Below are 11,133 nucleotides of genomic sequence, written 5' to 3'. Positions count from 1 at the left end.
AAGGTAGAAGAAGTCTTAGATTCAAGGCCGCACCAAAATAGTTTGAAATATCTTGTTTATTGATATAAATATGATATTAGTGAATACACATGGCAATCAGTAAAGACAGTTGAGGCTTTTCATTGAATACATTTAACAAAATTAAGATCAAGAATAGCAAATCTTTGCTACAAAAGAAAGAAGATCAAAGGAAAATAACATTCTACCTTCTACCTTTCTTTGTATCTTTTATAAATTTGTGATGTCATGAAGATGAAGATTCAATAACCAATAGATTCAATCTAAGAGCTTTTACTTGTTGACTTATCAAAAAAGACATTGCAATTGTCACAATCTTTAAGACAATATAATTGAAATAAAGATCTTCAAAAATAACATGTCTTTCTTCTAATACATGGCAAGAGACAATATATTTGGTATCACAACCTTAAAAGAGACTCTTGATATTTGGTGATTTTATTAAAGGTAGAAACAACTCTTGACGATTTTCAAAATATTTTATTTGTAGAAAGTTATAAAGACCTCAACAATCAAACAATATTAATATATTTATAAATTTGAATAGGATTTAGGATAAAAAATTATTAGTTTGAATTTGAATATTTCTATGCTTTTTATTAAATTTTTGTCTTTTCATATTTAGATTTAGAAGAAAGTTAGATATTATTATTAACTTTTCAATAAGTCTCATTACGAAAAAAATAGAATTGTGACCAGGAAGATCCAAACAAATTTATAGAAAGGAAATTTTTAGAATTTTTGGGCGAAAAAATTCAAGATTAGTTTGGAATTTTTATGCTATTTATTGGATTTTTTTTATTGTGAGATTTTGAAGAATGCAAGATTTTGTTATTAGCTTTTTAATAAGCCTTTGTATATAAGAAAAGAAATTATAATGAGGGTGATTCAAGCTAATTTATGAATGGAAGTTTTGAAGGCTACAGCTATAGCAAGCGGCCAACTTTTTCCTTGGTTTGGCTCTCATTTCTTCTTTAACTTGTTTATTGACCTTGACAATTGGAAATTTGTAGCTTTAATTAAGTTCAATGAATTAAATTTTAACTAGATTTAATTAATAATAACTAAATTATAGATATTTTAGTGAGAGGGATTTTAAATTTGAGATTAGAATTAAGAATTAAGTGCATCCTAGCAAAAAAAAAGTAATTAATATATAAATTATACTTAGCCTTTGGACTACGTTTTTATATTTGAGTTCATTTGAGATAACATTGTGTCTTCTTATAATCTACTTCCAATTAAAGATTCAGTGTTGTTCTAAGGAGGCTTACCTTTTTGACATCGTATAGTAACACAACTAATAGGTGAAAGAAGGAAGAAAATATTTTAGTATAGAAGAGCCTTATTAAAAAGATATAATCAAAAAATATACATGAAAGATAAGTAGGTATGAAAATCTTATAAGACAAGAATTGTCTTTTATGAAAATAGATTCTACTTACTTTGTACAAACATAAATAAGATAAAACAATGTAAATTAAAAAATAAAGAATATAAGAAAATATAAGAGGGAGTTAGGAGTTGATTTTAGTAAAATTTATCTCAATAAAATAAGAATTGATACTTGAAGAAGAGTGGTTATCAACCAAGATCAAAATCACACCTTAAGGCACAAAACCAAGCACCTATATCATTTTCAATGTTCTTTTATAAATCAAAGAGTGAAATTTGAAGACAAAGTAAGTTAGGCTTCTTTAAGTATTAATTTTGAAGGATTTGAGTTTGTAATGACTTTATAAGAGCTTTACAAAATTAGAGTTGTTTTCAATGACTCTGATTTTAATAAAATAAAATAGAATTGATATTTTGAACAATTTTGTGAATTTTGTAATAGATCTACAAACTTCATTTTTAACATTTGTATCAATTTTAGGATAATTCAATATTTTAAGAAGGAATTATTGGCAGTAAGAGCTTAGTATCAAGGTTAGAGAAAAAAAATCATACAACATCCAAATGGATTGTCTTATATTTTTTTCAATTAGTAAATGTAATGAATCCCATTTTTTTCATACTTGTTTATAATTAAGTTGTTGAGAAGTGTAAAAATTTTGAATCAATATCAATAGTATAATTATTAATTATTGAGGTTTCAATCTATTATAGGATTTGTTAAAATTTTATTTAAGATTTAGGATTTCATTAGGTTTGGTCTAGGATTTAGGATTTCATTAGACTTTTTTTCAAGATTAGGATTTAAAATTTGATTAAAATTTAAAATTTGATTAAGATTTGATCTAGATTTTTGTTAATATTTTATTAGGATTTAAGATTTATTTAAGACTTAATTAATATTTGTTTTAGATTTCATTAGAATTTATTTAGAATTTGGTTAAGATTGATTTAGAATTTTATTAGGATTTTTTGAGGATTATATTAGGATTTGATTAAGATTCAATTAAGATTTTTATGTTTGATGTTTATTTAAGATATTTTTATTATATACATACTTTTTTAAGATTAATTTATGATTTCTTTATATTTATTTTATAAATTCTTGAGACTTCTTTTGAAGTTTAATTAATATTTTATAATTTAATTAGTTTTTATTTAGGATTTTATTTGAATTGTTAGAATCATTTATTGTAAGTTCTGTTTTATCTTCCATAGCTATGTGACTAATGCATTTTCAAGCACATTTCACAAAATATAATACCATAAAGAAAGAAAGAGAGAGAGAGAGAGAGAGAGAGGATGATTGAGCATTTTCCTTTGCAGCAATCCAATTGTAGAGACACCTTAATGTATAGAATATTGGCAATAAAAGATGCAATGGATTGGCCCATCCTGTCAAATAGTTGCAGATCTACCATCAATTATTGCTCCAATTTTATGAAGGATAATCATATCTATGTCTTCTTCTGCCTATTCATTGATTTGAATGTTTTAGTATTATATTGTGTTGGTCGTAACAACCTTTGCTCCATCTAATTGAATTATATATTTCTTGCTATCACAAAGTCATTAATTTTTGTGAATTTTCTTGTGTTGAAAAATGAGGCCCTATTTTGTTCACTTGTAATCCATTGCCATGAGCTTAGACCTCATTGTGGCAAGTCACTTGTATCAACCTGGTCATTATATTTTTTGTATCTTATCATGTTCTATCTTCCAATTATTCTTTGTTTCCTTGAACTACTTGATAATCATGTTATATGGTCGTGGATATTCAATGCTTTGATAGAGTGGTATTTGAAGAGGTATACAAATGGTTTCTCTTTTTGCTTGGATTCCTTCCTAAGAATTTGTTGCAATAATGTTTTTTAATGGGCATTGAACTTTTGATGGAGGTTGTATATTCGCATGCACCTCTATTTTTGACCTTTGATAATATGATAGAACTAGACACTTTCAAATGAGATATATTGTAGCTAAACAATAACAACAATAAATGGGCAAGTTGTTATAATCAATTTGTATTTACTTTACATTCTCAATGACCAAGTTTTTGACCATGATAGATAATTGTAAGTTGTGCCAATAGTGATTCCAATACAAAAAATTTGGTCGGCATTCTTGTCATTTTTGTGATCCATATTCAAGACAAGACCTAAGCATTTTGCAATATCATGTGCGTTACTCAAGAATTCATCTAAGACAACTTCGAGTGTGATCCAAGTTGGCATCTTCATGCCAATTGGTCTGCTAAGATTAAACCCTAGGATCCAAAGCTATAAGATATAGGTGCCCCACTTAGAAAGATGAGGCATTTGCATGAGCAATTTCTATGTGGATGCCTCATCTTTGCTTATAATTTGGAAAAAATTGTATCCTAGTATTCTCCCAATTTGGTGATCCTCTTTGGTTTTTGCTTTGATGGAGCTCAGCCACTCTTGTATGGTTTTCTGGGTTTGCATCCCCCCACAAAATATGCTATGGTCATGCATTTAGACAGAAAATCCATCTTATTTTGCACTCTAGTACCATCTACATGTACCACCATGGCTTTCTTGTTCAAGAGAAATCCTGTGCAACTGCAAGACATGTCCTTCGAAAGCTTTTCACCTGACATAAATTTAGTGGGGTGAATTTCTGCGTACCTGCCCAGGCTGGTCCCTGCAACAATGAGTTCGAACTCGACTTGATCCTCGCATTGCACCCGCTTTGCTTGTCGTCCTTCCTCGAGGCGACAGGTGCGTGGGCCACCTGTGCCTTGACTACATTGGCATACGAGTCCATACTCCGTGATCTGCGTGGCTGCATCGTTGGCGTCCACTTACCGCCTACTCAGTTGATTACATGCCTCCGCATGGTGCCGCTGTGTTGCCAGTATCACTTGCTTTCCAACTTCACCGTGTTCACTGACGACCCTCGTCTTTGTTACTAAACCTTATTTAGCCCAACCCACCACCCAGAGACCTCAGTTGTCTTCGACTATTAACCGAGCGTGTTAAAGTAACAAGTTACTTCCTCTGTAATGATTGAACGTGTAAAAGCCCCTTTGGACATCATGTCTGATCGGACAAACTCACAGTCGCTATTCGCGTACTCGCGGAGCGGAACCCTGAAGCCGATCGTGCCCCTCTCGTTCTAACTCAGTTTGCAGCTTTCGCCGCCTTTGACAAGACATTGAAAAAGTCTAGTGTCAGGAGGAAGTCAACAACAGAGTTGTGAAGCTAGTTCGAATGTTGTGCTTGCATCATCCCCTGTTAGAGAGTAGCTTGCTGCAGTAACCAGCAGCACAACGAATTTCAGACATTCCGTGGCACAAGTCGGTCTGTTTGCGAGGAAAAGCATGCAATTGGTCGGCGACCTTTTTTCGCAATCCTCATGCTGAAGACCCATGTCAGCGTTGGGATCCTGCAGGTCGGTGAGAGGATGAGCTCCGCATCTGAGACACTGATGGCAACGGAGGAGACCCCGTCGGAGCTGCAAATGTCTTGGCAGCTGTCGTTCCTGGTGGTTCTTTCACATGGCTTGTCAAAGTTGATAGGACTGATGAAACCTTACCGTGGTTGAAAGAAGTCTTTTCGACTGCAACCGCATCGTAGTCAAATACAATTGGGGCAACTCTGTGATAACATGTGTTGCAATGTGATCAGACTAGTCGAATAAAGCGAGCAACTCCTTAATCAACACCTTCACCATGGATGGATCCCCTGCTCTGATATTGGTAAAAGCCGGTTTTAATACATGTTTGACAAAAGGATATATGAACACGAAATTGTTTTAGATATGCTCACAAAAGGATACAGGTCGTGATATTGTTCACAAATTCTCAAGTAGCCTTCACTCTATTTCCCAACACAAACGTGTCCCGGCAGAAGTATCAGACCAGCTTCTGGGGCCTCCGAACCCCATCAGTTTTGCTCAGGTCGCTTCAAGGTAACCTTGGTTGACATAATACATAATTGAGAAAGTATTCTCACGTCGATTCCTTCGTTTCAACAATTCGCTCGAGAGAAATGTATGGTACGCACACAATTTGGTTTATCCAAGCCCCACTCCATTTAGAGGACAAAAATCTCTGGAAAGGTTCACAATCTCATCTAAGACAAAGCCTTCAGCGATTTACAATTTGGTCTCCAAGAGAGCTGCACTTTGTTTATGTTCAAGCAAAATAAACAAGAATTTCGATAACAAGAAGCAGGACTTCGAAAGAAACGGGCGAAACCTTAGAAGAAGCTTACATATTTACCATTATTACACGCATCCCAGTACATTGTAAACGTTCCTGTCAATGTTAAGCCCACAGGGGAAGACCTCACAAGCTCGCTCAAAGTTTAAGGGGAAACCAGAGAGATACAAACAGAAACAGAACTTCAATTATTTAGATACGTTAAGGTGGATCGTGACAGGACAATAATGTCATCGCGACTCCTGCTTTACACAAACTAGTCACTGCAAGGACCCCACCGTTGCAATTGATCAGCAGGAGGATTGTAACCGATTTTGCACGATGCAAAAAAGCGTGCACTCCTATAACTCTCTCTCTATATATCGGCTCGCCATCCTCCTCTCTTCTTGCATTCAATTTACACATGAGCATCTTCATAAGTACCTATCACTACTAAATACATCAGCACTGTCTCTTACACCGTTCCTTGACATTATGCTAACTTGCTCCAAGAATCGTTCTAGTGCAATTGTTCTAGCAACGCCTCTTGCATACTTTATAATACTGAGAGAGTAATGAAGTCTCAAACACTCGACTCAATTAAGGTTCCACTTAGGCTGTGAAACCTCACACATCGTTATCCTGAGAGTGAGTCTGGACTGAATCATTCTGACTATCCAACGGCATGTACTGAGCCATAATCGCTCGAATCTCTGAATCCATGTATGACTGCACGAAGATGCATCCATGTTCAAATGTCAGTAAAAATAATCACAACAACCAATACAAGAAATTGGAACATGTGAACGTTATGCTTCTGTATAAACTCAATCCAAAGAAAAGCTGTGTAGCATACCCGGAGACGGTATTTGTAGACAACGTAGCCACCAAGCCCAAGAACAGAGATACCAGCCAGGACGATAAGTGATACTGTCAAGCCCAGCTTGGATTGCGAACTTATCCGATCTGCATCATTAATTTAAGATTAAAGGGATAATTCAGCATTCTGCTAATGATCCTTGCAAAAATCTAGTGAATACATTTAACTGTTTCCATCAAAACCGTTTACCATACTGCATCATAACCGTGCTGGGACACTCAGAGCACTTACTTATGCACGTATCATGCTCCTGCATATAGAGAAGCCCGCCAGAACATTCGCAATTGTAGGAGCCCCAAGTGTTGGTGCATTTACATTCAGAACACTGGCACTTGGTCTTTTCTTTACATTCGTTGATATCTGCACCCAGAACATATTGGTTGAGACATAACCATCATTCATTACTTACGCAATCCCTTACATGCTTAATAGTGGCAGTAATAAATGCCCTGAATACCATTGTCTAACAATCTGGTGCATTGAAGCTGTAATTGAGGCTAGGAATAATGATATGAATGTTTACCTACGCAACCATCGGCACCCGCGGTTCCGTTCCCTCTAAAGCCTTCGGGGCACTGGCACCCTGAGTGTTGATTATCCTACACATGCTCCGTAATAGTCTCAATAACTTTGTGTAAGCGCTTATCAGATTGCACAACGACAGAATGAATCCATGTTGAAATTAGAGACGCAACTCTCTATAAAAAGCTACAAAGAGACAGTGGGCACACACCTGGCAAGCCGAATACCGGATGTCCCCCTTGGTATCCTCCCAACACCCACCATTCAGTACCTTGCAACGCCCGGATCCATTAGCTTCGCAATGAGTGTAGCCGTCACCTTCCAATTGGACGCCAGAAACAAGAGGACATTGACAAATTCGACCTCGGAAAGTGTCCTGCAACGAGAGGAGCAAGTCACACCGTTGAGACAAACACCTAATCCAAATGATTGCAACCGAAAATGAATGATTCCTGAAATATGTCGAAGAAAAGTTTACTTGACTATAAGAGATTGAAGACACAGACAAGTACCTGGCAAGCGGTTAAGGTGCCACTTTTCCAGCACCCTCCGTTATTGTCCAAACACTCATTCGTCTCCACTGAGTCGCTCAAGCAAACAGGGGGATCTGTGGATTCTTGGTAACCTGAGCAAATAGCCTTCAACACTGCCGTCTTGTCCAATTTTCCTACAACCGGCCGTAAAGGGTCAAGAAATTGGAAAATTGAAGTCTACCAGATATAATCTCTACATCTTAAACCTGCTCTTGCAATTCACAAAGTAAGAACCAGGCTAGCAAAAAAGATGGCAGACCTCTGTATTGCCGTTGGTTGACAATGAGAGTCGGCAAGAGAGTTACATCTCCCCGCGTGCCTTGACCAACCTGCGCGTCCTGCTCGTTTCTCAAAATTGGATTCTCCTCGTCCGCATCTGGATTGCCCATACACTTGCGTACGGCTTCCACATCGATTGCTGTGTTTCAAAATGCTTTGAGGGTTTAGAACAAGAACATCTTCTCAAATAAAGCCTCTCTTAGAAAAAGAGCAAAACTTTTAAGCGATGGAGAGAGTTCAAGTGATTACAAAGAGATTTAATGACTTCTTCGGCACACGCAGGGCCATATTTCTTCTCCTCCATCGGACAGCGAATCTGGAAATCAGTGACGAAGTCCCACCACTTCCATGGTTGTCGGGGGCTGGTTTCGTTCGTGACCTTGAACACGCACAGCTGCCTGAGATTCTCGGTGACCACTTGCTTCCCGTCGTACCCTACGGAAAAGTCCTGTTCAGGATCTGGAGCACAGTAACGACCGTTGTTGATGCACTGCGCCTTGCACTGCTTGCTCTCAATGAATGCCTACAATTATTACATGAACCACGCACAGAAATGATTGGATTTCGATTCTGAGAGGTCGGGGCTGATTCCAGTTCCTATTAAACCCTAATTATTTAATAATCTCATGTAGAGAATCCGCCACATATGCCAAAAAATACGGGTGCGAAAGCACTGTTGTACCTGAGGGCAATACCACGTGATGTAATGAGGAGTGAATTGAGTGTAACCCCCGCGCTCCAGGATCTGCGCCACGCCCTTGAAATTGCGCACAAACTCGACCTGAGCATCGCATTTGGGGCCACACTCGTCGTTGCTGTTGGTCCAAAACTCGTACTCCACGCGCTCGTCCGGGTGTGGAAGCGACTCCCGCCAGTCGAGCTTCATGGTCACCAGTTCGTTGCCGTTCAAAACTTTCTTCAGCTTATCCGCGAAGTCCTTCGTAATGAGAGCAGATGGAATAGAAATGTTATTTAGGTACTGGGATGCCGCGGGATCCTCTTCAGGAGAATCCATGGTTATGAGCTCCTCCTGCTTGTTGTCCGCCACAAGCACTGCCGCGGCGCCGGCTTCTTGCGCGTGCCACACCTTGGTTGCAAAGTAACAATCTGCACATCTCCAAGTGAATCGATCTCCATCAAATTCACTTAAATTGCGAAATAATCTACTTGATTCTCTGACGACAAGGTCTGCCCTAAAATTCGCATCACGCTCGTCAAATTGTCCTACCACAACACGCCATCGTTGATCTGTTCTCAATAACTCTTCTTTGTCAAAGCTTGAAAGAAAAATGATCGAAAATCTAGGTACTCCAAGTCTTGAGGTAGCTTTTAAGCGATTTCAACACCTCGCTCTATTTTTCAATCAACAAATATCATAAAGAGTTACTTGTTATGGGATTAGGAGTTTGGTATCTCTCTCCTTCCTACAAATCTAATAGCCTAAACCAGCGATCCAACCGACATTCAATTGACTACCAACAAACATTCCCCGAAGGTGAAAGAAGAGCCTAACTAATGATCACAACAAGATTTCCTGTTCAGGTGTTGAATTCAAATATTAAAGGCTGCACAAATTCGAAAGTCCTAACACAGAACTGCCATCAGTTTTTGATCAAGTACCTCTGAAGTAGCCACTAACTAAGAAAAAATTTAAATCCGAAGCAATCCTTGCTGCATGCCGGGAATATTTAATTAAAAAAAATGTTACAAAACTTGCAGAACTGAGATATCAAGTATTTGCATACTTATATTTAAAGAAATAAATACAAAAGAGACGAAAGTGAGGTTACCGCCACGATCGACGAGGGCGAAATTGGGGCGAGCGCCGGGCTTGGCCCGAAAGTGATCGGCGGGAAACACATCACAAGCCTTGAAGTTCACCTTCGGAAGTACCACAAACCCCGACAGCGTGCCGCCATACTGCGGCACTCCAAAATTACCGATAGCGCTCTGGTAAGTCCCTTGCAAGCTCTCCGGGGTTATCACCGAGAGACTATTTTCCTCCACCACAAAAGCTCCCATGCTCGGTGCCACGACCACAAGCACCAGGGCCACAAGAAGCCTCGCCATCACCGCTACCTTCTCCATACCACGCATAACAAATAAAGCAAAATAAAACAACAAACAGGCACTCAAACTTGTGCCGCAAGGCAGAAATCAATTACACCGAGACAACAAGCTCGACGGCATCCGTCCCCGATGGCGGAGCCTTCAAGCTCCTTCCTCAACGTCAAAACCACAATCGAATCCGACAACTCCCGTAATCCAAACCTCTTCAACTAAGCTTTAAGAATTACGGTACACTCTACCGAGAATCACAAAAATACAGGAAAAATAAACAAAAATAAAAATAAAATAAAATCCACTCTACCTCGTAACCAATCCCTCTTCGTTCCCCTCTCTCTCTCTCTCGCTCTCTCTCTCTCTCACACACACACACACACACTCTTTACTCTCAGAAATTTACCAAACGAGATCTGAACAGGAACTGTTCATGATCAATACTCAATTGAAGCTCTTACTTCCAGCTTCCAAACTCAATTCAAAAGAAGAGCAGCTAAGCCAACCTAACACTCCGAAGAAAAAACTCCAACTAGCGATGCGATGCGATGCGATTCGAAGCAACGAGAGAAAAAGGATGGCATCAAAAATGAGGGGAAGAGAGAAAGAGAGAGATTGGGGGTGGGGGAGCTTTACGAGAGGAGAGGGCCCCATCTCCCCTTCCCCATTTGCTCCCTCCCTCCCTGTTCCTTACTGCTGCTGCCTTTGTTTGCGTCCCCCTTCCCGATGCAAGACCATCCTCGGGACCCGCCGCTTTGAATGGTGGTGAGGCAGATCGCGGGCCGGGGGCGGGTCACGTGGGCCGGGCGCCAAGCGGCCCGTGGAATGGAACACTCCGAGGCTATGGGAACACGGAGGGGACAGTAAAGGCGACGGTGCTGCTCAGTCGTGGTCGTGTCCACGCTTGCTTAACTTTTTGGGAAAAGGATGCCCCGGTCAATGCATGCCCCCCCCCCACCCATCCCATCCATTCCTTTCACTTTTTGCTTGGTTCCCTCTATTGGCCTCCAACCTCTCTTTGGCCTTTCCCTTTAACTTTCTCTCCCTTCCCAACACTATATAACCCTCACACTATTTTGCATACTTGCACTTGCACACTCCGTGTCCCTTGATGTGAACCATTCATGGCATCCCCCACCCCTCCCTTATCATACACCATGTTTGCCTTCTTGTTACCTCACAATTGTGCAACTTTGAAGTTATTTGGATTTTTTTTGTGGGTAGTGTTTCTGTGTAGATTTCTGAAGAGTGTTTGTGATTTCTCACATGTTCTTTTTGTT

The 11,133-nt window shown here is 39.2% G+C and overlaps 1 protein-coding gene across 2 annotated transcripts; it reads right to left on the bottom strand.

Annotated features, from left to right (window-relative positions):
- Positions 1-5,766: 5,766 nt before the first annotated feature.
- LOC112288416 (vacuolar-sorting receptor 4) lies at positions 5,767-10,511 on the bottom strand. Of its 2 annotated transcripts, XM_024532560.3 has the most exons (11): positions 9,583-10,417; positions 9,413-9,463; positions 8,475-8,899; positions 8,042-8,315; positions 7,773-7,931; positions 7,493-7,647; positions 7,192-7,356; positions 6,982-7,057; positions 6,690-6,818; positions 6,435-6,544; positions 5,767-6,307 (listed from the first exon to the last, which is right to left on the bottom strand). In XM_024532560.3, exons 1-11 carry the CDS (start codon positions 9,887-9,889, stop codon positions 6,206-6,208), a joined length of 1,953 nt encoding a protein of 650 aa, XP_024388328.1. In that variant the 5' UTR covers positions 9,890-10,417; the 3' UTR covers positions 5,767-6,205. The 2 variants fall into 2 exon arrangements, with proteins under 2 accessions (XP_024388328.1, XP_024388337.1); XM_024532569.3 differs by lacking the exon at positions 9,413-9,463 and having other exon boundaries at positions 9,583-10,511.
- Positions 10,512-11,133: the final 622 nt, after the last annotated feature.

Source organism: Physcomitrium patens, chromosome 1 (assembly GCF_059467195.1).
Source record: "Physcomitrium patens ecotype Gransden chromosome 1, ASM5946719v1, whole genome shotgun sequence".
NCBI classification, from domain to species: Eukaryota; Viridiplantae; Streptophyta; class Bryopsida; order Funariales; family Funariaceae; genus Physcomitrium; species Physcomitrium patens.
This window is presented reverse-complemented; position numbering and strand designations above follow the sequence as displayed.

Coding starts and splice junctions, on each gene's coding strand:
- LOC112288416 (XM_024532560.3), bottom strand. CDS start 9,889: ATGCGTGGTATGGAGAAGGTAGCGGTGATGGCGAGGCTTCTTGTGGCC. Junction 7,058..7,191: donor TCCGGTATTCGGCTTGCCAG/GTGTGTGCCCAC, acceptor GAGCATGTGTAG/GATAATCAACACTCAGGGTG. Junction 6,545..6,689: donor GGAGCATGATACGTGCATAA/GTAAGTGCTCTG, acceptor TTAATGATGCAG/ATCGGATAAGTTCGCAATCC.